The 16,896-nt window shown below is 47.3% G+C and overlaps 1 protein-coding gene across 4 annotated transcripts in view; it reads right to left on the bottom strand.

The window, feature by feature from the left end:
• Positions 1-16,896, bottom strand: part of DNTT (DNA nucleotidylexotransferase) — a 473,464-nt gene that overhangs the window by 433,736 nt on the left and 22,832 nt on the right. For all 4 annotated transcript variants that reach the window (XM_088477001.1, XM_088477002.1, XM_088477000.1 and 1 more), the window contains exon 2: positions 3,463-3,637. In XM_088477001.1, the coding sequence (XP_088333127.1) occupies positions 3,463-3,637 (175 nt within the window). The remainder of the gene's footprint in view (positions 1-3,462; positions 3,638-16,896) is intronic.

Here is a 16,896-nt window from a genome sequence, read left to right as displayed (position 1 = left end):
CCCCTTGCGATCAGAGCTGAAATGGGTGCCTTGAGGGTGGAGAGTCATTTGATGAATTTTCGATAATAGTTAGCGATACCTAAAAATCTTTGTACCGCCTCCAATGAATTCGGACGAGACCAGTCCAAGATTGCCTGTACCTTCTGGGGATCCATTCCAAGCCTGGAACCTGAGACAATGTAACCTAGAAAGGGAACCGAGGAAACTTCGAACACACATTTCTCAGCTTTGCAGTACAAGAGTGGTTCTCTCGTAGACGGGTTAGTACTTCCTTGACTTGGGACCGATGTTTGTCAATATGGGAGGAGAATATCAGAATATCGTCTAGGTAAACCACTACAGAAACATATAGTAAGTCCCGGGAAAGATCTCATTCACGAAGTTCTGAAAAACAGCAGGAGTGTTACAAAGGCCAAAGGGCATTACAAGATATTCAAAATGACCGTCCCTGGTATTGAATGCTATTTTCCACTCGTCTCCGGCTCATATCCTAATGAGGTTATAGGACTCTCTTAAATCCAGCTTGGTAAAAATAGTAGCGACTTTTACTCGATCGAAAAGTTTGGTAATGAGGGGTATTGGGTAGCGGTTTTAGACAGTTATGTTGTTTAAGCCCTATAATCGATGCAAGGGCGCAGACCTCCATCCTTCTTTGAAACAAAAGAGAATCCTGCCCCTGCCGGTGAGGAGGATGATCGAATGAACCCTTCTGCAGGTTCTCCTGGATGTACACTGACATGGCCTTGACCTCGGGCAGGGAGAGTGGGTAAGTACGACCACGTGGAGGAGTTTTTCCAGGGATCAACTCAATGGGACAATCCCACTCCCGATGAGGTGGCAGAATATCGGCCCCGGTTTTGCAGAAGACATCAGAGAAGGAGCGGTACTGGTAGGGGATTGGAGTAGTGGTTGCAATGTGAATTTCTTTGATGGGCTTGATTTGAGGAAGGCAGGACACTCAACAAGTTTCTCCCCAGGACAAGATTTGGATGGTGCCCCAGTCAATATTGGGAGAATGCTTGTGTAACCAGGTATATCCAAGGATGACCTCATGGGAGGCTTTGGGAATCACCAAAAATTGGACAGTTTCTGTGTGAAGAGCCCCGACACGAACTGGCACAGGTAGGGTACGTAGAGAGACGACTCTGTTGATAATCTGGGTGCCATCCACTGCAGATAGGGTGACTGTATGGTCGAGAGAGGAGACAGGGATCCGAAATCTCCGGACAAGTTCAGCAGTGATGAAGTTTTCAGCAGCCCCTGAATCAAGGAGAGAAAGAACAGCTTTAGAACCATGGGAAACCTCTAAAGTAATGGTCAAGGTAGATTCAGTTTTTGACGGAGATGAGGACATCACTCCCAACCTGGTGTCTCTGGCACAGGTTAGGAACGGGAGTTTTCCGAACGACGTGGACAGGCAGCAACCAGATGACCGGTCTCCCCGCAATACATGCACAGGTTCTCCCAGCGACGCCTTTGCCGCTCTTCTACCATGAGACGAGCCCAATTAATCTGCATGGGTTCATCTCACACAGGTTCAGACGGAGGGGTGGTCAGAGTAGTAGTCGGACGGAATCTAAAGCGATCTCCCCTACTTTTCTCACTCTGTCATTCTCGGTACCGCAGGTCCACTTTATTACAGAGAGAGCTGAGATTGTTGAGGGTAGCCAGAAGGTCTCGAGTGGCAAGGTCATCCTTTAAATGATCTGACAACCCACTCCAGAAGGCGGAAATCAGGGCATCCTCATTCCACTTTAGCTCCGAGGCCAGCGCTTGAAATTGGATAATGTACTGGCTGACCGGTCGATTCCCCTGGCGAAGATGCAGGATCTCCGCTGCAGCTGAGGTTGTTCTCCCGATTTTGTCGAAAATCCTTCGGAAGGACGTGAGAAATTTGGAGTAGTTTTCTAATAAGGGGTCAGACCTCTCCCAGAGGGGTGAAACCCAAACTAGGGCAGAAACAGACAGCAGAGGCACAATATATGCCACTTTGGACTTAGGAGAGGAAAGTTTGTAGGCTGTAATGTGAAGTGGACGTCACACTGGTTAAGAAACCCTCAGCACAATTTGGGGTTCCCGTCAAATTTACTGGGAGTCGGAAGGTGCAGATGGGATGTTGCAGATGGAACAGGAACGACTGGAGCTGCTGGCTGGCTGGTGATGGCAGGCATACTAACGGTAACCAGCTTGTAACTTGTCCTGACGGAGAGACATTTCCTGCAGGAACTGAGCCATTTGTCGCTGTGAGGCCTCTAGTCCCTCTAGGCGACTGGCGATACCCTGGAGCAGGTCGGCCCTCAAATCCTGTCCACTAGCCGAATCCATTTGGCCAGTGCAAACTGTCACGGCTTGTCGTGTGCGCCTGGACCCGGAGTGGAGTCAGATGGCGAGTGAGGGTTCGTTTGCTGGTACTTGAAAGCAGCCGGTCTTAGGGGGGTATGACTCATGAAGGAATGGTACACACGAAGGGGTGAGACAAAGCTGTGAGACGATGGTGGTACTCAGAAAACCGGGGTAGGCTGGGCAAATAGCGGGTAGACGGTGTCAGGAGACAGGTAGTAACAGGAGCAGGACCGCACCAAGGCTGAGAGGTGAAACACACTGGAGCAATGGCACTTTAAGGAGCAAGGGAGCACAGAGAACTAGCTCATAGCATATACAGCGTATGCTGTGCACTGCGATAGACGTTGCACTGGCAACTAAGGAGCCTCTTGACAGCCCTTTAGTACCCTCAGGTAGTGCAGGATTGGCTGCTAGCCTCTCTAGCCCAGGCTGTTACCTGATTGGCCCAAATCAACATGTGACCCAAATCCAAGATGGCCGCACCCAGTGTCAGTCTCAACCCCTCTCACCTGCCTCCAGATGGAAGCCCTTAGTCTGCAGAGGCTCACAGTACCCAGCGCTGCTCTCCAGGACCCTGCACCCATGCCGGAGATGCCGCGCCAGAGCGGTAAGCGCCGCTATCTCGGCAACCTGTCAGCCCTGATCGTGACACTTTTTAGTTATTACACTTGTTTCACTATGACAAATTATGTTGTTGGTTCTGCAAAATCACAAAGGACCCTATTTACTACAATCCTCATTTTCAAATGCTGTTGTAGTGTGATTTTTTCACCTAAATTCGCATTGCGCATTGCGAATTTAGGAAATATCACAGGAATTTATCAAAAATCCCTTGCAGGGACAGAGCTTGCGATAAAGGTCTGTCCCTGCGAATCCCCTCCACAATCTTCTCACTGTATCTTTCACAAAGAAATACAGTGAGGTGTACACGCATGCCCCGCCGACTCACCAACCCTCCCTCCAGCACCCCCCTCTGCACAACCACCCCCTTCGCACATTTTTTCACATTTTTTAGTAAAAATAATATTAATAAATAGGCCCCAAATACACAGAGTAAACATTGTCCCAATAATGTGAAGAAATATTACAGTTCACAGCTATTTCGTCCAAGAGATTTACCTTAAGTTGATGCCTGCTTTCTATTTGTATTGGATATCCAGCTCCCATGCATTCTGTAAACCAAGAGATATCCAGAATCTGACATGTAATTGAATCCAACATCTTTTTAGATTGGAGCCACTCCAGCACTTCAGCGCCAGAATTGTTCTCAGCCACAATGTGAGTGACAGAATCACTGAAACATAACAGAGGGAGAGTAATGTTAATCAGAATCTTTACACAAAATAATACAGTATATTGCAAGAGGAGACATGAGGCCAGGCATATTCGTGAGGTACTGGTTCCTAATAAATTAATAGGTGGCTTTCGCATGGATTTTTTTCACCTCACAAAATGTATTGTATGCCTCCATTTAACAAATTAATTTAGATATTAATTTCATTCGTACTTTGCTTTAAAAAAAATGCACTGTCTATTATTAGCAGAGTGATAGCACCAGTGACCTGGGGCTCAGAACCTATAAGCAGAGTGATAGTACCAGTGACCTGGGGCTCAGAACCTATTAGCAGAGTGATAGCACCAGTGACCTGGGGCTCAGAACCTATTAGCAGAGTGATAGCACCAGTGACCTGGGGCTCAGAACCTATTAGCAGAGTGATAGCACCAGTGACCTGGGGCTCAGAACCTATTAGCAGAGTGATAGCACCAGTGACCTGGGGCTCAGAACCTATTAGCAGGGTGATAGCATCAGTGACCTGGGGCGCATAACCTATTAGCAGAGTGATAGCACCAGTGACCTGGGGCTCAGAACCTATTAGCAGAGTGATAGCACCAGTGACCTGGGGCTCAGAACCTATTAGCAGAGTGATAGCACCAGTGACCTGGGGCTCAGAACCTATTAGCAGAGTGATAGCATCAGTGACCTGGGGCCCATAACCTATTAGCAGAGTGATAGCACCAGTGACCTGGGGCTCAGAACCTATTAGCAGAGTGATAGCACCAGTGACCTGGGGCTCAGAACCTATTAGCAGATTGATAGCACCAGTGACCTGGGGCTCAGAACCTATTAGCAGAGTGATAGCATCAGTGACCTGGGGCCCATAACCTATGAGCAGTGTGATAGTACTTAACATAAGGACGCCCACTTTCCCTCACTCACATACGTATTCTTGGCCAACATAGCAAAACAATCGTAACATCAAGTAACATTGGATCCATACGCACAGTTAAGGTAGGTCAGGCCTCACCCAGGAAATGCTTACTTCAGAAAACGCTATGAGGCCTCAGGCTGCGTATGGTATCACAGTGGATAATTTATGCACGCCCCTGAAACACCATCCCAACGCACTGGCACACCTGTGTTCGCCCGACCACCCCCATCACTACCCACAAACGGCACTTCCTGTTAATCACTCTGCCTTGGGTCTGCGTAGCCGCTGCGATCACAGTCCCGATTGCAGTGGCCTGTTCGCGCACGCACATGCATATGCATGCGCAGTACACAACAATTGGCCGATTGCGTGCATATATTTAGACCACACAGCTGATCACTGGGGCCAGGCTCCTGGCTCTGCTCTGCCTGGTAGAGCAGAGCAGGAGTTGGGGAAACAGGGGAAACCCTGGAAAACGCCATCTCCAGGTGGCGTTATTATCACAGGGCTTCCCCTCGTTTTATTTTTAGTAACTCAGTCCAGATCACATTTCCCATTACAATTATGGGAAATGTGATCTGCTTACTAAAAATAAGTGATAATTAGGGGTTGGAGTAGAATTTTACAAATTCTACTCCAATTGCCCTTTAGTAAGTTTATGAGAAACTAAATTAACTTGAAAAGGGTGTGAAAACACTCTTTTTCACTTTATTTTAGTAAAAATATTGTTAATAAATAGGCCCATTAGTAGTGGTGTAACTAGGGTATTTGGAGCCCAGGGCAAATTGAAAAATGGAGCCCCCCCCCCCCCCTCTATGTGTAAAAATGGAGGTAGTCACAAGTGGGCATGGCCACTGAAAAATGGGTCATGTCAACATGACACACGCCCCTTTCTTGTCACTGGGAACATTTCTTTCCATATGCACCTTAATGCACTGCCCCTTACACAGTCCCCCCATGCGGTGCCCCTAGTAGTGGTCCTCCTTATGCAGGCCCCCAGTAGTGCCCCTTAAACAGTACCCCCAGTAGTGGTCCCCCTTATGCAGTCCTCCATTAGTTCCCCTTATACAGTGCGCCGAGTAGTGGTCCCTCTTATGCAGCCCCCCATTAGTTCCCCTTATACAGTGCCCCCATTAGTGATCCCCCATATGCCGGCCCCCAGTAGTGATTCCTCATATGCAGTGCCCCTTACACAGTGCCCCCTGTAGTGGTCCCCCTTATGCAGCCCCCCATTAGTTCCCCTTATACAGTACCCCCAGTAGTGATCCCCCATATGCAGTACCCCTTATACAGTGCCCCCAGAATTGATCCCCTTTATGCAGGCCACCAGTAGTTGTCCCCCTTTATGCAGGCCCCCACTAGTTATCCCCCCTATGCAGTAGTTGTTCTCCGTTTCCAGTGCCCCCTGTAGTGGTCCCTCCTGTGCAGTGCTCCCAGTAGTAAGCCCCTTATATAGTGCCCCCAGTAGTAGTAGTCTCCAAACAGTGCTCTTTATATAGTGCCCCCAGTAGTAGTCCCCATCGATGCAGTGCCCCCAGTAGTAGTCTCCCCCAGTAGTGGTCCCCCATGATGCACTGCCCCTAGTCGTGGTCCCCCTTAATGCAGTGCCCTCAGTTATGGTCCCCCCAGTAGTAGTCCCCCCGAAGCAGTGCCCCCAGTAGTAGGTAGTAGACCCCTCCTTAGTAGTAGTCCCCAGTAGTGGTTCCCCCCAATGCAGTGCTCCCAGTAATAGTCCCCCCCAATAGTAGTCCCCCAAAGCAGTGCCCCAGTACTAGTCCACTCCTTAGTAGTAGTCCCCAGTAGTGGTCCCCCCCAATGCAGTGTTCCCAGTAGTAGTCCCCCCCAGTAGTAGTCCCCCGAAGTAGAGCCCCCAGTAGTAGTCCCCCCAAGCAGTAGTCCCCAGTAGTGGTCCCCCCCGAAGCAGTGCCCCCAGTAGTAGTCCCCTCCTTAGTAGTAGTCCCTAGTAGTGGTCCCCCCCCAATGCAGTGCCCCCAGTAGCCAGTAGTGGTGCCTCCCCCCCCAGCAGACACACACACACAAAAAAGACTTACCTGAATCCCCGATCCTGCTCCCGCCGCAGCCATCAACTCCTCTGTCCTCCCGGGCTGGCCTGCTCTGCATTATGGGAGAGACGTCATGACTTCATGATGTCTCTCCCATTACCCACTGCAGGAACCGGAAGATGGAGCTCATGAGTGAGCTCCAGCCCGGCTCCGGCAGTGGGCGCAGCAGTCAATGAGAGTCTGTATAACTCTCATTGACTGTTAATCAGTGGCGGGCACTGGCTCTAAGCCGGCTCTAAGCACAGACTAGGAGGTCCGTCGCCCGAAGTGCAGCCCTGCTCCCTGCCTGAGCCTGCCCTCTACCCTCCCGCTAGCGCTATTGGGTAAGCCCTCAGGGGGAGGGAAGGGGCGCGGCCATGCAGCACAGGACGGCACTGGGCACCTGGAAGCCTAGCACCGGTCCTGCTGCTAATTAAAACAAACACACAGCCGCCGGCCAGCGGCTGTGTGTTTGTTACTGTGTGTAGTGCTGACCGAACTCCGTTTGGCCAGCACTACACTGACCTCAGTGTCCAGGACCGCGGCTGGCGGTGCCCCCTGTGCCGCCGGTCCGATGGCGCCCACGGCTTATACCACTGCCCCTTAGACACTCAGGGGTGCCGAGAGGGGGGATCGCGGGTACTAAGTACCCGGGCCTGGACTTGTTGGAGGGTCCCGAGTCAGCTGCTGAGGAGACTGACATGCCCAATCCTATAACATGCCTATGAGACAGACCTTTTTAGCTTTCACTTCTAGCCACCTAACATGTACAAGAATGGAATATTTAATTAACTGACCCCAGCTGAGAACTGGAATGGGGCAGAAAGATGGTTGTAATAAATGAAAGGAGATTTACTTGCACAGTAAAGGCCTGATTCTTCAGACCCGGTCGCTCTGACAGAGCACTCGCTCTGAATCAGGGCCGGGCTTTTTTTTTTTTTGGATCAGCCTCTTGGCTGCTCGCATAGCTGTGGGTGACCACCCACAGCTATTGCCAGCGGCCATGATGATGGTCGCGATGGTCAAGACCATCGCGACTGTCGGGCTTGCGACGAGACCCTTGTGGTAGGGTCTCGTGGCCGCAAGCCCCTGAGAGATTTCGGCTCTAACAGAGCAAGAATCTCTCCACTGACATCACTCGTGATGTCAGTGGGGCCGCCCCCAAACGGCAGGTGTTCTCATGGGAACGCCTCCATTTGGGCAGCCACCCCCCCCGGCCCGCCCACCAAAGGGGGCGAGCTGTCACTCAATAACGACAGCTTGCCTCCTTTGGTAAGAGAACCGGAGCGACGGATTGCCTGACGCTAGCCAGGTCTCGTGCATGCGCACGACGGAGCCGGCTCCGTCGTGCGCATGCGCTGTGGGCCACCATCGACCCGGTTGCGAGCGCTCAGCGCTTGCGAGCGGCTCTGAATCAGGCCCTAAGTTCACAATAACGTAATTGCAGTCTCACAAAACTCTAGTAGTTTTATCACTAATGAGAAACAAGCTGAAATAGTTGTGGTCTTTCTACTACCAATACAAGATATTAAGGAATTTATAAACCTATTAAATATCTTGCAGAATATTCCTGTAAAACTACAGAATGTTTCTTTGAGACAAATTCTGTGGGATCTATTTATCATCGGAGGCCGCATGGCCCCCGATGATTATGTTATCATCTCGCTGCGAAGGATACTCAAGTATCCAACTTGCAGCGGAGGAAACATGACACCGAACTAATTCATCATTGCTCCGGTGCGGGGACAGCTGCTCCGAAAAGTAGCTGTCCCCTCAGTTAGTAGCTGCGTTACTTACCTCTCCCCCGTCTGCGCAGCTACACATGCGTGACCCAAGGTCACGCATGCGCACTGCTTCCGGGGAAGTAGTGAGGAGGTGGTGAAGGGATCCACTCGGATCCCTCTTCGCATCCTTTGGCGCCGTCTTGTTCTTGCAAGCAAACTCCGAAAACTGTGCAGGGCTGTAACTAGGGGTGTGCGAGCGGTGCTGCCACACAGAGCGATGCACACTGTGGGCGGCACCGCCACTCACCCACAGCTCCTGTATCTGGCTAGCAGGGTGAATCTCTGTAGCAGTGCCGTCTGGAGTGTCCTTAAGACACCTACAGTTACCTGCACCTTGCTGTGATTATCAGTGATTGTGGTTCTGCCCCCTCAGTGTGACATCACATGGAAGGGGCGTGGCCTGCATCAGGTACCGCGATCCTTAGTTACGGCTCTGAACCTGTGTATACCGCTTACTGTGTATACCGCTGTACCACTACTGTTCCTGTTTATAACGCTGTTCCTAATAAACCCAGCATCCTGGTTAAGCACATCAGTGTGGACTGAACATCCATCTCACATTCCGCTGACACCATTTCAAACCACACAGGTTCCACCAATGTGCATTCCGCTAGCACTCTAATGTCTAGAACACTCTCTTAATGTTTTGAATGCTGGTACTCTGGGCAGGGCCGGTTCTAGACATCGTGGAGCTCAGGGCGAAAGTTCCCAGTTGCGCAAACCCCCCCCCCCCCAAAAAAGGTTTTTTTTTAGATAAGATAACATTATGCCACACAAAGTAATGGCCTTTATAACACACTATGCCACACGCATAAATGCCCTTTATAACACATTATACAACACTCAGTAATAACACATTATGCCACACGCAGTAATGCCCTTTATAACACATTATGCCACATGCAGTAATGCCCTGTACAACACATTATGCCACACGCAGTGATAACACATTATGCCAAATGCAGTAATGCCCTTTATAACACATTATGCCACATGCAGTAATGCCCTGTACAACACATTATGCCACACGCAGTGATAACACATTATGCCACACGCAGTAATGCCCTTTATAACACATTATGCCACATGCAGTAATGCCCTGTATAATACATTGTGCCACACACAGTAATTACCTTTATAATACATTATCCCCAATTCAATTACACCACACTGTAGTCCCTTATGTTATGACACACAGTGGTGCCCCTTTTACATAATGCCAAAATTAGTGTCCCTTATACACAAGGCCCACAGTAGTAGTGCCCCTAATACAATGCCCACAGTAGTAGTGCCCCTTATACAATGCCCACAGCAGTGGTGCCCCTTACACAATGGCCCCAGTAGTGGTACCCCCATGCAGTGCCCGCATTAGTAGTACCCCCAGTGGTAATGCCCCCAGTAGTAATGCCCCCTATAGCAGTTCCCCAGTAGTAAAGCTCCACAGTAGTAATCCCCCAATTAGTAATGCCCCCTGTAGTAGTGCCCCGATTAGTAATGCTCCCATTAGTAGTGCCCACAGTAGTAATGCCCACAGTAGTAATGTTCCTTATAGTAGTTCCCCCAGTAGTAATGCCCCCCATTAGTAATGCTCCCCAGTAGTACTGCCCCCATTAGTAATGCCCCCTATAGTAGCATCCCCATTAGTAATGCTCCCCAGTAGTACTGCCCCCATTAGTAATGCCCCCAGAAATAATGCCCCCTGTAGTTGTGCCCACTAGTAGTAATGCCCCCTATAGTCATCCCCCAGTAGTAATGCCCCCCAGTAGTAATGCCCCTATAATCGTGCCCCCAGTGCTGGTGCTTCCGACTGAAAAAAAAAAAAAACAATACTTATCTTTAGCCCCGCTCCTGCTTCCGCTACCGCTGCCGTCCGGTCCGACTGCGGCTCCTCGGATCTATGGGAGATATGTTATGACATCATGACGTCCCTCCCATAGTACTCTCTCTGCCGAAAGCCGGAGCTCCGGCTTTCGGCTGCCGCGCAGGGAGGGAGCCGGGTGCCTGCTGATAACAAATATCAGTGGGCACCCGGCAAATGCAGCCTCCCTGCGGCGGCTAGCGGGGTGGGACCGGCGTATTTTTATTTTATTTTTTTCTTCCTTCTAGGTTTTTTTTCAGGGGGGGGGGACTCAGTGGTGCCCTCTAGGTGTCGGCGCTCCGGGCGACGGCCCTGTTAGCCCGCACCTAGAACCGTCACTGAATCTGGGTCACATCTGAGTCTTTGGGGTAAATTTACTAAAGTGAGAGTTTTTAGAAGTGAGTTTTAAAAGTGATGTTGCCCATAGCAACCAATTAGATTCTAGCTATTATCTTCTAGAAGGTGCTAGTTAAATGTTAAGTAGAATCTGATTGGTTGCTATGGGTAACATCACTTTTAAAACTCACTTCTAAAAACTCTCACTTTAGTAAATCTACCCCTTTGTGTGCATACTGGGGCCCTTAAAATGTATAAACAACTAATACCTCTTTCAGACTTAAGCCTAAGACCCAGGTTTTTGTGCGTGAATGCGCATCAACCCGGGTCTGGTGTAAGTCTGAAAGGTGCAACCCGGGTTGACAGTCCCGGGTCCACGACCCTGCTCACTAGCATGGTTTTTCCCGGCTTATTTATGAATGAATTAAAACTTGTTGTGTATGATAACGGCGCTCCAGCCAATCAGCTCCCAACTATCATCTGTTTGAAAAATGACAGTTGGGAGCTGTTTGGCTGGAGCACCATTTATCATAGGCAACGAGTTTTAAAACTTGTTGCATATGATAAAACCCGTTGATAAAAGGGCCCTTATTTCTGTTCCACAACAATGGATGCTTATGGCCATGCAATATAATGGTTTTATTTCACCAGTTGTATACCGAGTCTGGATGCAACTTCGCCTCTAAAATACAGCTCCCAATTCATGGAGACTTTCTGTGTGGAAGCGCAAGCAGGCTTTCCTTAATCTTAAGGATAGTCTGACAAAAGCACCTGCATTGGGAATACCTGATTATGAAAAACCTTTTGATTTGTATTGTACGGAAGCCGATGGTTGTGCTGCAGGTGTCCTTACACAAAAACATGGTGATGCCAGTAGGCCCATAGCATACTAAAGTGCCCAATTGGACACTGTGGCGAGATCACTCCCCACCTGTTTGAGAAGTGTAGCAGCTACCGCTCTATTGGTGAGTAAAAGTGAGGACGTAGTATTGGGTCATGATATGATTGTATACACTCCCCATGCTGTATCTGCTCTGCTGAATTCTGCTCAAACCAGACACATTTCTTCGGCTAGGTTTACCAAATGGAAACTAGCTCTAATCGCACCTGCAAACATCACTGTTAAACGTTGCAGCACGCTGAATCCAGCAACGTATTTACCATATGTACAACATGATGTACAAAGGGTGGAAGGAGACAAGTTGCTGGCGGGGGGTGAGTTCAGCGGACATAATTGTATGGAATATCTGAATCAGACCTTTACTGCTAGATCTGACATACACGACACACCTTTAGAGATTGTAGATGTGACTTTTTACACGGATGGGAGTTGTCATAGACAAACAGACACAGGTGAATTATGTACAGGTTATGCTAACATTTACACTGACTCGAGGTACGCGTTCGGGGTGGTGCACGATTTCGGGGCTCTATGGCATCTGAGAAATTTTATGACAGCAGCAGGCACACCAGTTGCACATTCCCGACACATAAAACACCTTTTAGAAGCAATCCAACTGCCCAAAGCGGTGGCAGTAATCAAGTGTAAAGCCCATACATGTGAGGATGATCCGGTGTCATTGGGCAACAACAGAGCCGATGAAGCTGCAAAATGGGCAGCAGGGTTAAAAATGTTTTCTCCCACTGAAAAAATGATGTCTTTCCAAACAATTGATAAGCTGAAATTAATTGAGATGCAAAATTTGTGTTCAATTCAGGAAAAGTTCATGTGGAAGTCCAAGGGATGTGGGCAAGAGTCCTCTGGGCTCTGGAGGGACGAACAGGGTAAGCCAGTAGCCCCCAAGGCATATTACCCCAGCCTGGCTGAGGCAGCACACGGTCTGACTCATCTGGGAAAGCAAGGTATGTGCAAGTTGGTGAGAACATACTGGTGCGCACCAGGTTTTTCTTCACAAGCAGAAAAGATAGCAATGTCCTGTCTGACCTGCTTGAGGAAGAACACAGGGGAAGCAATCCCTACCAAACCGTCCCACATTCCACCGACTGATGGACCTTTCCAGGTGATACAAATTGATTTCATCCAATTACGACCCTGCAGGAATCTTAAGTATGTATTAGTGTGCACTGATGTATTTTCTAATTGGGTTGAGGCCTACCCAGCGGCCAATGATACTACTGCGGCGTTTACTGCCGAGAAAATAGTTCAGGAATTGTATGCAAGTACGGTATCCCTAAAATCATTGAGAGTGACAGGGGTAATCATTTCACAGGTGATGTTTTTCAAAATATGTGTAAGCTGATGGGTATTAATAGCCGACTTCACACCCCCTACCGACCACAAGCCAGTGCCAAGGTAGAGAGGATGAACGGGACTATTCCAAATAAGTTGAGTAAAATCATGGCAGATACTGGACTAGGATGGCCAGAAGCGTTACCTTTGGTCCTACATAGTATTAGGACCACTCCTAGACCCCCTCTAAATCTGTCCCCATTTGAAATACTGTTCGGTAGACAACCTCATTTGATTATAAGTCCACAGGAAGACTTGAAGGGTAACAACGAGGTAACTGTAAAGTATCTTATATCAATGAGTAAGCAGTTAAAACAACAGCAGCAGAAACTGAAATTGCTGTCCAATGATATGCCCGAAACTAACTGTCATGATGTTGAACCAGGAGAATACGTTATGATCAGAAATTTCTTGTGTTCAGGTTGTTTAACTGATCGGTGGGAAGGTCCGTACCAGGTGCTGCTGACAAGTACTACATCTTTGAAGGTGGCTGAGAGAGATACCTGGGTCCATTCCACTCACTGCAAAAAGGTCAACCAACCGGTGGAGAAACGAGTCGGAGACAAGGCTGATAGCGTGGACCTGTCGCTCGTGAGCTTGTTCCGGGAGGATTGAAAAGGTCGTAGTGAGATACCTGAACTAAAAGAAATCTACAGGTCTTGTTGTGGCAACAGACGGGCCAGCTGTGTTCATTTTCATGTTCTCTTTTAGAGTGTTCACCATCCTGGTCGGTTCGGGAATGTCCGGTTTCTGTGAAGGGGGACCGATTGTGGAGAGGGGAGTTGATGACAGTGCTGATGGAGTGAAGTCAGAAGGAGTGCAATGCCAATCAGGGGAGTGTCTGACCAATCTTAGTACTGTTATTGCTAAGAGAGCTGTTATCCCGGATACTCGGGGATGGTGTGGAGGTTTATCGTCTGAAGATTCCTGTATTTGTGAGCTTTGTGGGTCCCTAGTTGATGAGAATTGTATCCAACGGTGCCAGCCTAAATATAACCTGTACTGGGGTGGGTATCCTTTAGAGGATTATCACAGCATGGTAGGCAAAGTGTTAAATCAAACTGATTGCTGGGTGTGTTCACATGTGCCAGAGGGACAGCATAATGTAGGGTTGGTGCCATTTCCGATGAATATCACAGAAATTTTAGAATTACAGTAAGGGAAGACATTGTATGGAAAATTCCTCTCATCCAAACCACCTGATTTCAAACTCTATCAATTCCAAGTAGATAGATCACTTTTGTGTTTAAACATAACCAACCCCAATAAACCCAGGAGTTGGGAAGTGACAGGGAATAATCAGACGATGACCTTCTCACAAAGAGCTGATAATGAGTCCATAAACCATGATCTGTTACGCTCAATTAAATCTAGTGGGAGACATTTTAGGTACCGGTATGCATTGAGTTCCAACAAAGAAATTATTGGTAAGGTGCCAGATGGTTATTGTGCTAAAATAATACAGCCAGAGACTTGCATGTACCAGATGGAAGACCCAGAAATAGGATTGTTTTCAAGGGAAATGTGCTCCATGATAATGATGCATACCATTCCTTATGTTCTCCCTGATAATGTATATTTTATATGTGGAAGAAAAGCGTATAAGTGGCTCTCCCCATGTTCTGATGGTTTGTGTTACCTGGGAAGAGTAGTCCCAGAAGATATGACCCTCACACATGTTGAAATGCTTGGTATACATAAAAACACACCATCACCATATCTTCACACGCAATATGAACACAGAGGCAAACAAAATATGATACCTGGTGACATGCATAAAGCCACTCAGTTAATTAGTGAGACAACTGGCTTTCAAGTTTTAGTCGCATTGGATCTCACCAGGATCGCTCGGGGTACATTAAATTTTAGATATATTCAGGAACTTGCTAAATTAATAGATAATATCACCGAGATGTACAATGACACATTCAGGTATACAGGGAGAGAATTGCAAGCGTACAAGAAAGAACTGGTGCAACACAAGCTAGTGTTAAATTATTTAACTGCTGTTACTGGAGGGTACTGCATAACATTGGCCACCCAATTTGGAGTAAAATGTTGCACCTATGTCACCAATGATACCAGCGACCCTAAGAAAGTGATAGACCGGAAGATGGATGAAATTCTGCAACTAAAATGGGAATTTCGTAAGAACCATAATGCTTCAGTGGCTGAAGTAGGAGAGAAGTAAGAAGGATGGGTTTCATGGCTGAACCCAGTGAAATGGTTCTCAGGTCTAGGGGAATGGGTCCAGGAAGTGATCGCCAGCATAGGCAAATTTTTAATCCTTATACTGATTGTCATCATAATAATTGGAATATGTGTCCGGTGTGTTCCTATTGTGTTGAAGTGTGGAAAATGTAAAAATAGAGTAAAACAAAAGAACGAAATCATGATGGTGGTCAGTATGAATACCGAGGTAAATACAGAACTGCATTACAACCCTGAAGTAGGAAATACCATCATTTAATGTATTATATTTAGACCTGCATAGACTGTATTATTGAAATGTTATTTTTTTTTTTTAAAAACACCTCAGATAATGTAAAGTCTCAAACTTCCCCTTCAAGACTGCCTTTATAGGACTGGTGTATCCCCACACCTTTCACATGATCTTCCCAGATCCGCGGTGTGCGTATAATAGTAGTTTTATGTCCCCACTCAGAGACACATTATTGATGGATTAAGAACCACCTTGTGCCATCCCATAATAACACTAAATAGTATATAAATGTAAGCCTAAAGATTATATTTTAAAATCAGATTGTGATAGCATGTTGTTCGCTATCAAAGGGTGGACTGTCGAAGCTGGATTATTGGCTGAGACAAGATCAGTTTAAAATTGAATCGCAGCGACGCCATCTTGCGACTGGCCGCAAGACGACATCTTGGAAATGAAATCGCAAGACGCCATTTTGCAAAAGGCCGCCCAAGCGCCATTTTAGATAAACGCACACTTTAGTACATGTGGCGATATTACTATTAGCATCATGCGATTGCATCCTACACCATTTCTCATACACACATTAATACGCACAATTGCGCAGTTAACTAGTCGCATATTAGCGAATACATAAGATCCTGTATGAAAACTCCGAATATTAGCTTCATGCACACGCATCTGCCCCAAGTTAACTAGCATCTTTACATCAAACCCCACATACTCACACATTACATATTCACATACAAGGTTCCATAAGCTTTAAGGTATAAGATTCAAGTATGCACATTTACTATAATTGCTATGAAATAAAGATTATTTTGTAACTAAGGTTTTATATGTGATAAGTAAGTAATGTTTGGTATTGTACTGATGCGTACTCTCTCAACAGTTTTCCGGTAACATCGATGTAGAGATCGCAACAGGCATTCTCAACTTATGGACCGCAGAGACTTCAAGCAACAAAATGTACATTAGATGACCAACTGTTAGGATTTGCATGAGGCGGGAAACCAGAGACCACCACTTGTTAGAGGCTGGACTGTGTCTATTTGAACCAACCTGTTAGATGCCTTGTAACATATGCCCTCTCCTTTAGGACCAATGGTATTAGCAACAAACTTCTGTATTGTGTTGTCTATTTCTGGGGGGGTATAAATATGTGTGCTCTGACCCTGGGTTTCTAGTCTTCATGCTGAATGCTGATTGACGAGGGGTTTCTTGCTGATGCCTACATCTGGTCCAGAGTGCTGCATATGTATAACTGTACTTGGGTCTGTATAATTCCTTTGCGCTAAATTGTACTTATAACTAGCATGTAACTGACTGTACTTTTACTTGAATAATACTTTGTGCTTTGGAACCACAGGTTCTAGGTCTGGACTCTTTATTTACTGTATAACTGCGTACGCAAAATAGCGTCATCCTTAGAGGTTTATAGGCAGGATATCAGAAGGTATAGGCAGGGGTGTATAGAGGTTCAAAGGCAGTATCGTTAACTCAGACGCATGCGCAGATTGTCAATTATTGCTCAATTGCGTAAACATCTGGATATTGTACATCTTTGAATCAGGCCCACTGTCCCCTTTTACGAGTATGGGAACGACAGTCTTGTCCAATTTGACAAACTTT

Source organism: Taudactylus pleione, unplaced genomic scaffold (assembly GCF_031769625.1).
Source record: "Taudactylus pleione unplaced genomic scaffold, aTauple2 ptg000198l, whole genome shotgun sequence".
Classification (NCBI taxonomy): domain Eukaryota; kingdom Metazoa; phylum Chordata; class Amphibia; order Anura; family Myobatrachidae; genus Taudactylus; species Taudactylus pleione.
The sequence above is the reverse complement of the archived record's forward strand: the minus strand, read 5'-3'. Positions and strand labels throughout refer to the sequence as shown.